The following is a 14145-nucleotide window of genomic DNA, read 5'->3' as shown; positions in this document are numbered from 1 at the left end:
GGAAATGGGGAAGGGGCGATGCGGGCACGGCTGGGGGGCGGGATGGGGGATCCAGGCCGGGCAGGGGGCGGCTTGAGGTTTCGTCCCCCCCCCACGGGCCGGGGGCGGCGGAGTTGGGTGCGGTTGCCATGGCAACGCCGCATCCATCCTCACTTCGCAGCGCAGCGCGGCAGCCGTGAGCATCCCCCCCCCCAACAAACACACACCCATCCCGACCCCTCCCCGCACCAAGTGCGGCCCCCGCAGCCCCTCCCACCCGCAGCCCCCATCACACCCCCACGACCCCCACCCCAAACGCAGCTCCCCCCACCCCATCCCACCTCGCAGCCCCCACCCCAGCCCCGCAGCCCCCCCATCTCAAGCCCCCATCCCACCCCGCACCCCTCCCCGCTCCCCCGCACGAGGCACGCAGCAGCCGGGCGCTCTCCTCTCTTTAATGCTCATTTCCGATACATCCAATAAAGCACTGCAGTGGGGACCATTCACCCCCCCGCACACACGACACAGCTCCAGGTCCACGAAGGGAGGGGGTGGGGGGGCGTGGGGGGTGGGAGGGGGGGACTGACGGTGACCCCCACCGATAAATAACCGCCCTCAGGACCGCGCTGGGTTTGGTCATCTTTTTTTTTTTTTTTTTTTTTTTTCTTCTATTTTTTTTTTCTTAAAAAGTCATTACAAAAAGAACCATGGAGGAGCCCCCCCACCCCCCCCCCACCCCTCCGGGTTAGTGTTTGCCCCCGTGTGGGGCTATGGGGAGGGTGGAGGGGGGGGGGCAGGTGAGCACACATTCTGATCCCCCCATCAGAGCCCAAGATCTGCCCCCAAATCCCCTTAACAACCCACTCATGGCATTGGGTTCCTTCAAAGCCTTCCAGCACTGCAGGGACACGGGGGGGGGGGGTTGGGTGGGTTCTGCCCCCCCCCCAGCCCCGCTGCAGGTAGGAATGTGCCACCAGTGCCATGAGCTGCCAGTGCTCAGCCCGCATGGGGACAAGAGGTGACACAATGAGGGGGCACAGACTTGGGGTTGGGGATTTGTCCTTCATGCCATGGGTGGGGGCAGCCGGGGGGGGGGGTGAGGACGGTGCAGCCAAGCCCCTGCCCCCCCCCCCCTCCCCCCACACCCCCCCCCTCCCCGCAGCGTGTGGCAGTGTGCACACAGGGGGTGGTGATAAAGCTGTGCTGTAGTGCCATAGGGGCAGCCGACGCAGCCCCACAGCCATGGGGCAGCTATGGGGTGCCTAGAAGGGGCTCGGCTCCCTCAGCAGCCCGAGGGTGGCGGGGGGGGGGGGCAGTAGTGGCTTCTCAGGGTGGCTGGGTGAGGGGGGTGGGGTGGGGATATAGGGACATCAAAAGACAAAAAACATTCTACCCTGTTTGACTGAGCGTGGCTCGAGCTCCACACCCGGACCCCTGTCCCCGGGTGCAGAGTGGCAGCGTGTGGCATGTGTGGGTGCTGTGGGACCCCCGGACCCCCAGCTAGGATGAGGAGGGGGGGGTGGGCAGGGACCCCCCTCCCTCCAGCATCTCTCCTCACTCCCTTCCCTCCAACACACAGCAGCCCACGGTCACCATGCAGGGAGGGAAGAGGTGAGGGGGGTGTGCAGAGGAGGAGGAGGAGGGTGGGGATGAAGCCCACCGTGACTCCCCCTCCCCCTCTGCTCAGAACTCCACCTTGCAGGCGGGGAAGGTCTCATCCTGCATGGCCACCGTGCTGTTGCTGCCCAGCACTGTGATGCCCAACTCTTGCTGCCTCTCGTGGGTCTCCTGGTACCACTCGTGCATCACCAGCGAATCGAAGGTGGGGATCAGCGTCACCTGCAGGGACAGCAACAGCACCGCATCACCACTGCAACCCCCAGAGCAGCACCCACGGGAAAAATAAGGGGTGGAGGGGGGGGGGGGGGATGGGTGCCACTGCTGAGTGTTAACAATGCTCCATCCCATGCATTCCCTTTTATTTTGGGGGTCTGGGGGCGACGCTCCATCCCACGCGTTCCCCTTCTTTTGGGGGGCGACGCTCCATCCCATGCATTCCCCATCTATTTGGGAACAGGGGCTGGGGGTTCTCACCTGAGTGTCGATGCCCCACTGATGCTTGCCGGCCAGCAGCGCATCCAGGATGGGCCTCAGGACCCCCTCCTTCAGGTGGTCGTCGCCGCTCACCACGTAGCACAGGGAGCGGACGCGGCGGAAGAATTCCTCATCCACCGTGCGGGCGCTCCACGAGCCGGGCAGATACGCCAGGTCCACGTAGACCGGGGGGCCCTGGGGGGCTGCAGCCCGTGAGCCTGTGTGGATGGAGAGGCGGTGATGGGGACGGCCCTCTCCCCATCCCCAAACATCCCCTGGGATCCCCTCCCCACACTCCCAGCTCCATACCTGCTGGGGATGCCCGGCCGGCTCCCACTGCTGCTCTGGCTCCAGCGCTGCGCATGGTCCCTGTGCCACTGGGGGGGCCTTTCTTGTCCCCGGGGGGCAGCCGGGCCTTGTCCCCAGTGGGACCCCTGCCCTTTGGGGCCAGGCTGGAGGCTTTAGAGGCGTCGGGTTTGGGGGCGGCGGGCACTGCGCCCACACGGGATGGGGTGCGCTTGGCCTTGCTGAGCAGGGGCTCCTTCTTGGGCAGCGCCTCGGGGTCCACCATGCAGATGCCGGGCTGGGCGGGGAGGGGGCAGGGGTCCTTCATGGGGGCTGGCAGCGGGTCACGGGCCCTGGGGGGGCCACGGTGAGGCTGCTCCGAGTCCTCATCCGACTCCAGCCCGTCGGCCAGCAGAGAGGGGCAGTCCTCGGTGGCGGGGGGCACGTCGGAGTCGGAGAGGGTGGGCAGCGACTCGCTGACCGAGGTGGGGGGCGTCTCGCCCACAGGCTGCGGGGGGGCCCGGCCACGGTGCGGGGCTGGGGGCTGCAGCTCCTGCGAGGGATCGCTGTCCGACAGCTCGCGGGGGCTGACGGCGGGCGAGCGGCCGGCTTTGGGATGCTCAAACTCGCAGGGGGACACCAGGCACAGGTCCACGTCGTGGGGAGAATCGGAGCGGCGGCCATGGCGCGGAGCCAGGGGGGGATGCGGGTGGTGGCAGGGCCGTAGTGGCAGCGACAGCCCCCCCCCCTTGGCAGGGTCGGGCTCCGGCGTGGCGCGGGGCCGCATGCTCTCCTCCTGCGGGGACTCGCTGACCGGTGGCAGCACCTGCTCAAAAGACACCGACAGCGATTCGTCCACCTCGGTGGAGTGAGGGGAGCCAACCTCGGCCGGCAGCGAGGGGGTGGTGACGGTGGGGGACACGTCGGGGACGTCGTCCTTGAAGGGGCTGAGGGACAGGCAGCCTGCCTGCTTCTCGCTGCCGTCCTGCGGGGCTCTGTTAGGCGCCCAGGGGTTGGGCTGAGCGTTGGCACCCGGATCCTCACCGCCGTCCTCCACCGGCGACTGATGGAACGGAGTGTGCCCGGCGCTGGCGGGCCCCGAGCTGCCCGGGGACATCATCTCCAGGGTCTTCTCCTCAGAGCTGCCACATGGGTCCTCGCCACCCTCGGGGCCGGGAGGCAGCAGCCCGGTGGGCGTCAGGTCGAAGTTGACGCTGCGCTCGCTCCTGGGGGTCTTTGCCAATGGTGACGGGGGGCCGACGGCCCTCCAGGGGCTGCCCTCAGGGTGGCGGAAGCGCTGGGGGCTCTCAGGCTCCTCCATGCCATTCTCCACGCAGCTCGGCTCCGACCCCCTCCCAGCCCCTCCATTCTCCAGCGGCGATGGCTCCAGCTCGCTCTCAGCCGTGGTGATGCCTTCATCCGGCGACTCCTCCTTCCTCCTCCTCCCCTCAGCATCCAGCACCATGTCTTCAGGGGAGGAAGGCTTGGAGCCTTCCGTTGGCCCCGGCTCCCTCTTGCTGCCCAGCTCCTTGCCGCCTTTGGCCTTGGTTTTCTCTGGCTCCTTCTTCAGAGTGGTTCTCTTGATGCTGCCAGCCTTGGCCAGCGGTTTGCGGGCATCAGGCACCGGCGTCTTCCGTGCTGGGGGCTTTGCAGCAGCCTTGGGCTCAGCCTTGCTGTCCTTCGTGTCCTTCCGCAGCGTCTCTGCCTTCACGTCCTTCTTCACAGCCTTCACCTCCTTCTTTGGTTCCAGCTTTCCCTCGGTGCTCTCCTCCTTCTTCAGTGGTTTCTTCTCCTCCTTGCGGGGCACAGGCTCCTTCTTGGGCATCGTTTTCTCCTTGCTCACCTTTGGCTTCGCTTCTGCCTTCAGCTTCTCCGCAGAGGAGTCCGGCTTGGCAAGTTTGGCCTTCTCCTCCTCTGACCCTGCTCTGGCCACCTCCCCCAGTGCCTTTGGCTTCTCCTTGGTCCCCACCTTCACTTCCTTCCTCTCCACCGTTTTCAGAGCCTTCTCCTTGGGTACCCCAGCATCCACCAGGCTGAGCTTGGAGGCAGACGCCAAACTCTCCTTGCTCTCCGTCCTCCTCTGCTTCAGCTGCTTGTCAGGTTGAGAGCCCTTCAAGTCGTTCTTGGTGACCACGGGCTGCTTGAGGAACTCCAGGTGCTTCACCTTCTCCAGCCCCTCCAGGATGCGTGCCTGGGGCGTGCAGCCAGGGAAGAGGACACGGATGATCTTTTCAGCAGGGCTGACGGGGTGCCAGACCAGCAGGGCGCACACCGAGGTCAGGCACTGCAGCGGCAGCTCCTGCTCCTCAGGGTACCCATTCCCTGACCAATGCTGCAGGAGGAACTCCAGCTCCTTGGTGCCCCTCACTGGGTTCAGCACATACATGTCCAACCGTCCCACTCCCATCTTCTGGAAGAGGACGGTGGGCTCCACGCGGGGGCTGCTATCCCTTGCCAGCGGGTTGGGGCGGATGCCCAACTTCTCCAAATAGTGCAGCGTCAGCGCCGCCTCATCACAGCTCTTCAGCACCCGCGAGTTGCCCTCGATGGCCTTCAGCTTCTCGGAGGCGTTGAGGAAGACGACGCCAAGCTCTGGGGAGATGAGGTTGCGGGCCCAGTCGCCGTTGCCCTGCGAGCCCTGAGAGGCTGGTTCCTCCTCCAGCTCGGCCAGTTTCCTCTGCAGCAGGCTGTTGATGCCAGGCAGGCTGTCGGTGCCCGCGTGCGTCACCAGGATGGAGTCGATGCGGTCCAGGTGCCGCACCAGCTTCCAGAAGGATGATTTGGGGTTGGAGCCGCCGTTCACCAGCACGTTGAAGCCGTTAACGGCGAAGAAAGCAGAGTCCCCTCTCCCACCTGGGAAGATGTAGCAGCAGGGCTTGGAGAGCTTGAGGAAACCCACCATGGTGGGGGGCTCCAGGAGGTCGAAGGGGGACTGAGGCTCCAACGACTCCGAGAGGTACTCCATGAACTCCTCCAGCCCCTCCATCTCAGGCAGGATGCAGCCGGGGTTGTAGCGCAGCTCGATGAAGTCCTGCAGGTTGTGATGGTCCAAGCCCGAGTCCTTCCACTCCCCGAAGTCGGGGCAGCTGATGGTCAGCCTGGCCTTGGCTGAGGGGTCCGCAGAGCTCAGGATCTCCCCGACCTGTGAGGGGAGAGCTTCAGGCAGGGCTCCATTCACACCACATGGCACCCACGGTCCCTCTGTATGGGGCAGCTCCCTCCCAGGCACACACCATACACCCCTTGCCTGCAATCTCTGGGCCCTCTCATAGCCCTGCCTCACTCCCAGCTACCACTGCAGCCCCCAGTTTCCTGTACCGGGGGATCAGAATACAGCCACCCCCCCCACCAGCCTCATGCAGCAGAGGGAGGGATGCGCCCACAGCACAGATGGCTCCGCTCGCTTGGCTGAGACGCTGCAGACGTGAGCAGACAGTGCTTCCCCACAGCCCGGCCCCTCACCTCCTTGTCAGTGAAGATCTGGATGAAGTCCCGCAGTGAAAAGCAGCCAGTCTGCAGCATCAGCTCGCCCGTCTCCTCCACGCAGGGCCCCGCAAACACCAGCAGCTTGTGCTGCGACACATCCGTGATGAGGTTGCGCAGCTGCAGGGGCCGAGAGGGGGCGTGAGGACACGTGAGGATGCTGCCTCTCCTCCCCCCCCCCCCAAACACACACACACCGTTTGCATCCCACGTGCCCCCCTCCCCGCTCACCTCATCACACAGGGACTTGTCTGAGGGGTTGAGCAGCACCAGGGTCTCCAGCACATCGCCGCGGTGATGCAGGGTCCGTTGACCTGCGGGGACAGCAGCTGCCACCCATCCATCCCCAAATGTGGCAGGATCCCGAGGACCTCCCCCCCCCCCAGAGCTGTGTGCGGATCAGGGGGTGACACAAACATGCCCAGGATGGGGACAAAACCTGTTCACTTCCCCTGCGGAAGAGGGACAGCTGCCGGCCAGGACAGCGGGGGATCCGCTGCACTTCCCATCTCCTTCCTGCTGCAGGGAGGGGAGGAAAGGGAGCAGCCAGGCTGCCCTGCTGTCCCCCAGAGGTTCCTCATAGGCTGCGGGCTTCAAGCAGAAACCCACTGCCCCCAGAAGCCAAACACCAAGGGGACATGGGGTGCCCCATCCCCACCAGGGGGTGGCAAGCTGCAAGCACGCATAGGGTGAGACACGTCGGCACCACAGTGACCACACATCCCCACCCTGGGGGGAGGAATGTGGCTGTTGGTGTAGGAAGCAGCTTTCCATGTGGGAATCACGGGGCTCAACCACAAGCAGCAGCCAGGGGTGTCTAGGATGGGGGTACAAAATTTCAACACCCCTTTCCCCCCCCCCGCACTGGCCCCCATCCCCATGGCTGCGATGGCTGTCACCACCTCCTCCCCAAATCCCTTTTTCCAGAAGCAGCGAAATGTTTGCGCAGCAAAGAGCGTCTCATCCCATCTCATCTCATCCCATCCCATCCCACCCCCTCAGGAGACACATGAATTAATCACTGCCATGGGGTCAGGTGAGGACCACGCCGACGTGCGCTGGCGCTCAGCCCCACCACAGTGCTGTCCCCAACTCCGAGTGCCACCTCAGTACCTTTGACAATGCTGGAAAAGGTGGCGGAGTGGCGAGAGACGAAGAGCTTCAGCTGCTCATCCAGGTTGCAGGAGGTGAGGTCGATGTCCCAGGAGCGGATGCCTGCAGGGTGGGCAATGCCTGCTGTCCCCCACGCAGGTGACACAGCCCCTCTGTCCCCACTCCTCACCCCTCCATGGCTCACACACAGCCGTGCTGCCACCCAACCACGGTTTGCATCAGCACTGCCATGCTGCCCCACAGGGATGGGGACGGTGTGGGGATGGGGACGGCGTGGGGACCCGGGTGGCACCGCCGGCGTGCGCCGTGCGCTGTGATGATGCTGTGATTCACAGCCACAACACCTCTGCCAACCCAAACCCAAACCCTGAGGCTACGGCGGCACCTTCCCAGCGCCTCCTCAAAGGCGGTGCTAATTAATGGAATTAGCGGTGCTGGAGTGAACGCCGCCAGCTGCCGTGGAAGGGGATGGAAGCCCCCAGCCCAGCGCAGCCCCAACTATTGGCTGTGCAGATGGGCTCCATCTCTCAGGGGGCTCATGGAGGAGGGGGGGGGAGGGGTTGCCACCACCATCACAGCCCGCTAACGGCTGCTGATGGCGCAAGGAGCCGCGGTGTGGGGTTGCACAAAGGGCTGCCGGAGCCGCTCTCCAGTGGTTCCCCATCACTGCGGCTTCGGTCCCCGCGCGGTGACACGTGGGTGTCCCCAACGTGGGGCACTGCGGTGCCACGGCTCGGGGGGCTGGGGGGTGATGGAGGAGCTGAGAACCCCCCCCCCCAAACACAGACATCTGTCCCTGCACAAAGCGGTCCCCGGGGACGCAGACGGGGCGGATGGCGGGGACCAAAACGGGGGCAAATCTCGGGGATTTGGGGCAGAACCCGAGCGCCCACGGGGAGGACGGGCGGACGGCGGGAGGAGGGCTGGGATTCGGGGGCGGAACAGATGGCGGGGCAGATCCGGCGATCGACGGGCAGGAATTGATGCCGGGGAGGCGGCACCCCCCCAAGGACCACCGCAGCCCGCGGCGCGGCCCGCCAGGACCCCGCCCCGAGGATCCCCTCCCTCCTCCCCCCTCCTCGGACCCGGGGCGGGCGGAGCGCCGCCGATCCAACGTCGGGGCCGGAGCCGTGGGGGGGCCGCAACACGAGGCCACGAGGCCGGGGCTCACCTCGCTCCAGCTGCTGCAGCGCGGCCGCCAGCAGCCCGGGCCGGTGGCAGCCGCCGCCCACGATCGCCAGCAGCGAGAAGCGGCGCGGCCCCGCGGCGGGACCGGGAGGAGCCACCGCCGCCGCCGCCGCCGCCATCTTCGGCGCCCCCCGCAGCCGCGCCGCCCCCAGGCCACGCCCCCCTCTGCGTCAGCGCCGCCAAGCCCCGCCCACTGATGTCACCGGCGGCCAATGGGAGAGCGAGGCGCGGGGAGAAAGGGAGGAGGAGGTGCGGCCTTAAAGGGGCGATGGCGGGGTGGGGCCGCCGGGTGGGGCCCGGAGTTACGCTGCAGTGCTGTGCAGCGTGGACGCGATGCAGTGCGGAGGTGTAGCGCTGGGTACGGCTGGGGAGTGCAGTGCAGTGCAGTGCAGTGCAGTGCAGTGCAGTGCAGCGTGCCGTAGCGCTGGGTACGGCTACTGGGTGCAGAGCTGTGCGGGGATGTGCCGTACATCACCGTGCAGGGCTGTGCGATGCGCTGCAGCCCCTGGGCAGGCTGAGCTGTGCAGTGCCGTGCAGTGAAAGCGTGAGCAATACGGGCTGTTTGTTGGAGGATGGAGCACGGCCCCATCACCACCCCCACCGCTTCCACCCCACAACTCGCTCACAGCCGGGGTGGCATCACAGAAACCCCCACAGAGCAGAGCAGGAGGCAGCCAAAGTGGTCCAAAGTGGTTTAATGCGGCCCTCAAGGGTTTGTGAAGGCACTCAGATCAGGGGAGAGGAGTGCATCTCCGTGTGGGGAGGGGGCCGGGGTCCGTGGCCCCCCTTCCACACCACATGGCACAGCCTGAGCCAGCAGCATCCCGGCAGCATCCGTGTTGGCCCCAGCCCTTAGGAGCACCGCAGGATGTAGAGGTTGCAGGCGGTGCTGGGGGGGCAGCTGCAGCGCTTCCCAAAACGAGCCCCCACCCGCACAGCACAGGGCTCCCCGAGCTGGCACTGTGACACAGGAGCCGTTACCGTGGGGCCTGGGTGCCCCCCTAGCGCCCGGTGCCCCCCCCAGTGCCCGGCCCTACCGAGGGCACCCTGCCCGGCTTCTTGGCCGTCGGCGGCAGCTCCCGGCTCCGCAGCTTCTCCAGCACCTCCTGCAGCGCCTCAACGCCGGCACCTCTGGCATCGACCCCGCGGGGCAGGAGCTCCGTGAGCAGAGAGAGAACAAACAGGTGAAAGCTGCCAATTCCCGCATCTCGCTGGATATCCCTTTTCTAACCCAAGTGCTGAGATAAGCCCCAAAAAGCGCCCAGACTCCAACGCGAAAAAGCAACCAGGGACCCCCTCCTTAAAACCCTGGGAACTTCCCAGCCCCCCCCAGCGAGGGGTGCACGCAGCACGGACCCCCCCCAGCCCTCAGCCCCCTACCAGCTCCGGCTCCTCTCGACGTGGGGCTGCCCACAGCCGTCGTTCCCCCCCAATGCCCAGCGGGACGAGGCCGGCGCTGGCTGCGCAGAGCAGGCAGAGCCACGCAGCGCCCATCTTCCCACCGCAGCGTCCATCACCCCCGCTGCGGGGCTCAGCTGCCTTTATCCCCCCCCCAAAAGACCCGTGGGTGGTGGGCAAACACCCACTGACGCAGGCAGGGTGGCACAACCCGTCTGCGGGGGTCTCCCTCCCCACCCGTAGTCTGTCTGCAGGGTGTCCCCCCTCCCAACCCAACCTCTCTGGTGACCGAGGGGAGCCATCCCCGCACTGCCGTCCCCTGGGATGTCAATGAGCCACAGAACGGACGTCAGCACTGTTTGCAGCCCGAGGCCAATTCCCTGAGCAAACACGGCTGCGGGGGGGGGGGGGGGGGTGGTGAGGCTGCACATCCCGGGGGCTGCGGGAGGAGGCAGGAAGGACCCCCCCCCCCCCCAGCTACACGTCTCACAAACCGCTTTTATTCCAAAGAAGCTGCAGGGACAGACGCACAGATGGACGGACGGACGGACAGCCCCAGGGGGGCTCTGATACGGACCCACCCCTCACCCCCCATCCGTGTGACCCCCAGCGGGGCTGCGTTGAGCTGGCAGGACCCCTCCAAGCCCCCCATCCCCCCCTGGGGGCGCGGGGGTCCCAGCCCGACCCACGCTGTTTAAGCCGAACCCTCCGCTCCTCGCGGCTCGGCCGCTCCACACGTGACCTCAATCCCCGCCCCCTCCCTCGCGCGGTGCACTCTGGGTAACGCAGTCCACACCGCCCACAAAGCGGAAAGGAGCCGCCGCGCCTCCATTTCCCATCGGGCATCGCGGGAGCAGCGAGAGGTGGGCAGAGCGCCGCGTGCCGCTGGCGCCCCCTTCTGGCGGGCAGTGCGGGAGGACCGACGCCAGCGGAGCTCCGGCCGCCAGGGGGCGCCCGAGGCGCGGGGCGGGGGGGGGGTGAGGGGCGCCCCTCTCAACGCACGGCCGAAGCCCCCCACCCCCGTGTGCCCCGCACTGCGTACGGCTCCGATGCGCCGCGCACCCCCCCCGCAGTTCCCGTTCCGAGGGGTTGAAACGGGGAGAACCGAGGGGGGGGCGTTGCGGCGGGGGGGGGGGGGGGGGGCAGTTTCGGGGCGGGGGTTTCCCCGCTCCCACGCGCACCCCACGTGGGATCCCCGCGCCGCGCACCAATCACCGCGCCGCTCCCCACGCGCGCAGCCAATGGGAGGAGCGGGGGCGGCACGCGCCGGAGGGGTATAAAAGGCGGCGGCGGAGCGCGAGGCGGCTCAGAGCGATCGCGGAGCGGAACGGAGCGCGGCTATCGCGACAGAGCAGATCGCGACGGAAGATAGAAGATATCGCTATTGAGAAGCTATCGCTATTGAGAAGCTGTGACAGCGGCAGCCCCGCCGCTCGGATTATCTCTCGTAGGGCTTCTGTGCCATCCTTTGGATTATATCGCGATATGACCCTGGAGGAGCTGCTGCCGTGCGATAGCCCCAGGTGGGTGCGGGGCTGCGCTGCGGGGCGGGGGGGTGGGGATGGACGGGACGGGACGCGGTGCGGTGCTGCTGAGCCCCGCGCTGATCGCGCTGTGCCCCGCAGGATGCGCGCGGTGGGAGCGGCGGTGGAGCGGCTGTTGGCGGCGGCGCAGCGCAGCGCTCGGCTCAGCGTGGGGGTCTACGAGGCCGCCAAGCTGCTGAACGCGTAAGTGCGGGGAGCGAGGCGGGGGGGGTGGGGGGGGCTCAGTTTGGGGAGGGGGTTCATTTTGGGGGGGGGGGGGGGTCGGTGCGTTTAATGCGGGCGGTGCGGGGACACGTGGGGGAGCGGGGGGTGGCGGCTCAATGTGAAGACGGGAGATGGTCGGTGTGTGTGTGTGCGGGGGTTAATTTGGGGCTGGGGGGGCTGCACGCCCCCCTGTCTGTGTGTATATGTATAACGCGGGTGGGGGTCGCTGAGCTTAGGGGGGCTGCGTCACGTGCATCCCTGTAACGCCCCCCCCCGTCCCCAACAGGGACCCCGACAGCGTCGTGCTGTGCGTGTTGGCCACCGACGAGGAGGACGAAGGTGACATCGCCCTCCAGATCCACTTCACGCTGATCCAAGCCTTCTGTTGCGACAATGACATCCACATCGTGCGAGTGGCCGGCATGCGGCGCCTGGCGGCTGTGCTGGGAGAACCGGCGCCTGGAGCTGAGCCACGCGATTTGCACTGCCTGCTGGTCACGGTGAGCACGGGGGGTGACGTGGGGTTGTTCTGAGTCATGTGGGTGTGGGGATGCGTGCCAGGAGTGGCACCGTGCTGCTGCCGTTGTGCCGTGGTGACGGCGTTGTGCCATCATTGCACCTCGTGCTGCTGTCGTTGCATCACGGTGATGGCATTGCAGTGCCATCGTTGTGCTGTGGCCCTTTGTGGTGTCACTGTGCTTTGTGCCACGACAGTGCCATTGCTATGCCACGTCCCATTGTGGTGCCACAGTGCCACGATGCTGTTGGCACGCTTTGTGCCTTGGAGTCGCTGTGCTTTGTGCAACGGTGGTGCCATCATCAATGGTGCCGTTGTGTCATGGTGATGTCATCACCGTCACGTCCCATCATGGTGTCACAGTGCCACAATTCCATCGCCACACCTTGTGCCGTGGTGTCACAGTGCCATTGCTGTGCCATGGTTCCATTGTGCCAAGCCATCATTGTGCCATGACAATACCATTGCTGTGCCACAGTGCCGTGACAGTGCCGTGTCCCATCATGGTGTCACGATGCCATCGCCGCACTTTATGCCGCGGTGTCACTGTGCCATGACGATGCCATTGCTGTGCCACGGTGCCCCTGTGCCACCACCACCCCTCACGTCACCCCATCCCTTCCCAGCTGTGCATCGTGCCATCTCTGTGCTCTCTCCCCAGATGCCCCACGCAGACGCTTGGCAGAGCCACGGTTTGGCCGAGGTGGCGAATTACTGCGCCGAGAGCCGCGACCGCAACCAATGGGTGCCGGTGGTGCGGCTGCAGGAGCGCTGAGCTCAGCGCCGGGATGGAGAGCAGAGCTGCGGGGAGCACAGAGCCGCCCCAGCGCCCCGAGCACAGACAGGGATTTTTCTGTCCAACCGGAGAGGAACGCAGAGCGCCCGGCGCAGCGGTGGGCACAGCTGTGGGGCTGAGCCCGGGGCAGCCATGGGGCGCACAGGTCCCGTTTTTGGGGGTCCCGTTTTTGGGGGTCCCTGTGAGTGCCCATGGAGCGCTCGGTCCCTTTGGTGATGGAGGAGGACGGATTCGGCCGAACTTCATCCTGGGATGGCGCGGCGGTGGTGACATGGATGGACATGTGACACTGTTTGTTTGGTTTTTTTGGTTCATTTTTGCACTCGAGCCACTGGGGAGACCCTGACCCGAACCCAAACCCACCACAGAGTCTATTCTTGTACTGATTGCAGAACAACTTTTGGTTTTTGGTTTTCTTTTTTTTTTTTTTTTTTCCAATAAATTTTCTAACCTCACCACTGTCTGTGTTCATCCCTTCCTGCCTCCACAGCACCGTGGAGGTAGAGGTGTGGGTGGGGGGGGCACCCCTGCGGTCTTATTTTTCCCCCGTGGGTGGTTTTGAGGTGGGGATGGAGGCGGGGGGGGCTCCCCATCACAACACAGGGCTGGGAAATCCCACACAGAGGTGCCCCAAGGAAACCCCCCACCCATAGAGCCCTCCCACCTGGAATCCCCCCACCCTCAGCACTCCTTCCTGCAGCCCTGGCAATGTGGGAGAAGGGGGTGCCCACACACGTAACCCCTCCAGGGCATTGGCAGCACCCTGTGCTGTGCACCCAGAGGGGGGGAACACCTCTCTGTTGGGGAAACTGAGGCAGGAAGGAGCTCGAGGCAGCCTGCAGTTGTTCAGGCATGCGGTGCACGCACCGTACAAATGCATGTGAATGGTGCACGTGATGTGCACGCACACAGGGACGCGGTGTCCCTGCAGGGGACGCAGCACTGGGGCAGCGATGCCACCCATGGGGACGTTGCCTGTCCCACATTGCGGGGTGGTGGGGGAGGGGCTGAGCACCCCCAAACTCATCGCAACGCTGAGTCAGCGCCACGCGGAGTCCCGGTGACCCCCAGTGCGGGGCGGCCGTTCCTGAACCCCGTCATCAACGCGCGGCGTCGGGCAGCGCTGAGTCATCGAACCGGCGGGGAACCCGCAGAGCTTCTCCCGCAGCTCCGGGCAGAGCAGTGCGGGACGCGGCGGGGATAACAGGGCTGAGAGTGGGGAAACTGAGGCACGGAGCTGACGGCAACGGAGAGGCTGCGGGTTCTTCCCCCCTCCCTCGCCTTCCCCGCTCGGCCCCCGCGGCGCTGTGTGGGCTCCGCAGAAGCATCTCAGCCATCCCAGGCACGCGGTGGCAGCTGCAGCCCGGCCGGCAAAGCTTCCCGTGGTGCGGCCGCCGTCCAGGAAAGTCGCAACTAAACCCCCCCGGGTCTCGCTGCCGGGAAAAGGGGGGAGGAGGACGGGAGGCGGTCGCCCCCACTCCGGAACGGGACGCGGCGGTGCGGGGCCGAACCCAACCGGAGCGGTGACCCGAGGGCAGGAGGTG

General features: G+C 66.2%; 3 protein-coding genes across 3 annotated transcripts; 1 reads left to right on the top strand and 2 right to left on the bottom strand.

Moving 5' to 3' along the window:
- Positions 1–1097: 1097 nt before the first annotated feature.
- On the bottom strand, positions 1098–8266 carry MAP1S (microtubule associated protein 1S). Its single transcript, XM_031604333.2, has 7 exons — positions 8126–8266; positions 6955–7056; positions 6073–6155; positions 5821–5961; positions 2383–5500; positions 2074–2291; positions 1098–1818 (listed from the first exon to the last, which is right to left on the bottom strand). The coding sequence occupies exons 1-7, from the start codon at positions 8259–8261 to the stop codon at positions 1663–1665; spliced, it is 3954 nt and encodes a 1317-aa protein (XP_031460193.2). The 5' UTR covers positions 8262–8266; the 3' UTR covers positions 1098–1662.
- Positions 8267–8579: 313 nt separating this feature from the next.
- Positions 8580–10491, bottom strand: LOC116235777 (cocaine- and amphetamine-regulated transcript protein-like). The gene is made up of 3 exons (XM_031604155.2): positions 9523–10491; positions 9180–9299; positions 8580–9102 (listed from the first exon to the last, which is right to left on the bottom strand). Exons 1-3 carry the CDS (start codon positions 9634–9636, stop codon positions 8995–8997), a joined length of 342 nt encoding a protein of 113 aa, XP_031460015.1. The 5' UTR covers positions 9637–10491; the 3' UTR covers positions 8580–8994.
- Positions 10492–10834: 343 nt separating this feature from the next.
- GADD45B (growth arrest and DNA damage inducible beta) lies at positions 10835–13056 on the top strand. The gene is made up of 4 exons (XM_031604137.2): positions 10835–11063; positions 11166–11267; positions 11575–11788; positions 12467–13056. The coding sequence occupies exons 1-4, from the start codon at positions 11026–11028 to the stop codon at positions 12578–12580; spliced, it is 468 nt and encodes a 155-aa protein (XP_031459997.1). The 5' UTR covers positions 10835–11025; the 3' UTR covers positions 12581–13056.
- Positions 13057–14145: the final 1089 nt, after the last annotated feature.

Source organism: Phasianus colchicus, chromosome 28 (assembly GCF_987193195.1).
Source record: "Phasianus colchicus chromosome 28, bPhaCol1.hap1.1, whole genome shotgun sequence".
NCBI lineage: Eukaryota > Metazoa > Chordata > Aves > Galliformes > Phasianidae > Phasianus > Phasianus colchicus.
This window is presented reverse-complemented; position numbering and strand designations above follow the sequence as displayed.

What these genes read in the sequence shown, in the direction of transcription:
- MAP1S (XM_031604333.2), bottom strand. Translation starts at nt 8,261, where the DNA reads ATGGCGGCGGCGGCGGCGGCGGTGGCTCCTCCCGGTCCCGCCGCGGGG. An exon ending in GCTGCAGCAGCTGGAGCGAG is followed by an intron (nt 7,057 to 8,125) that starts GTGAGCCCCGGC and finishes CCCACCCTGCAG; the next exon opens with GCATCCGCTCCTGGGACATC. An exon ending in AGTGGGGCATCGACACTCAG is followed by an intron (nt 1,819 to 2,073) that starts GTGAGAACCCCC and finishes CTGTCCCTGCAG; the next exon opens with GTGACGCTGATCCCCACCTT.
- LOC116235777 (XM_031604155.2), bottom strand. Translation starts at nt 9,636, where the DNA reads ATGGGCGCTGCGTGGCTCTGCCTGCTCTGCGCAGCCAGCGCCGGCCTC. An exon ending in GTCGAGAGGAGCCGGAGCTG is followed by an intron (nt 9,300 to 9,522) that starts GTAGGGGGCTGA and finishes CTGCTCACGGAG; the next exon opens with CTCCTGCCCCGCGGGGTCGA. An exon ending in AGCCGGGCAGGGTGCCCTCG is followed by an intron (nt 9,103 to 9,179) that starts GTAGGGCCGGGC and finishes CCTGTGTCACAG; the next exon opens with TGCCAGCTCGGGGAGCCCTG.
- GADD45B (XM_031604137.2), top strand. Translation starts at nt 11,026, where the DNA reads ATGACCCTGGAGGAGCTGCTGCCGTGCGATAGCCCCAG. An exon ending in CTGCCGTGCGATAGCCCCAG is followed by an intron (nt 11,064 to 11,165) that starts GTGGGTGCGGGG and finishes TGTGCCCCGCAG; the next exon opens with GATGCGCGCGGTGGGAGCGG. An exon ending in TGCACTGCCTGCTGGTCACG is followed by an intron (nt 11,789 to 12,466) that starts GTGAGCACGGGG and finishes CTCTCTCCCCAG; the next exon opens with ATGCCCCACGCAGACGCTTG.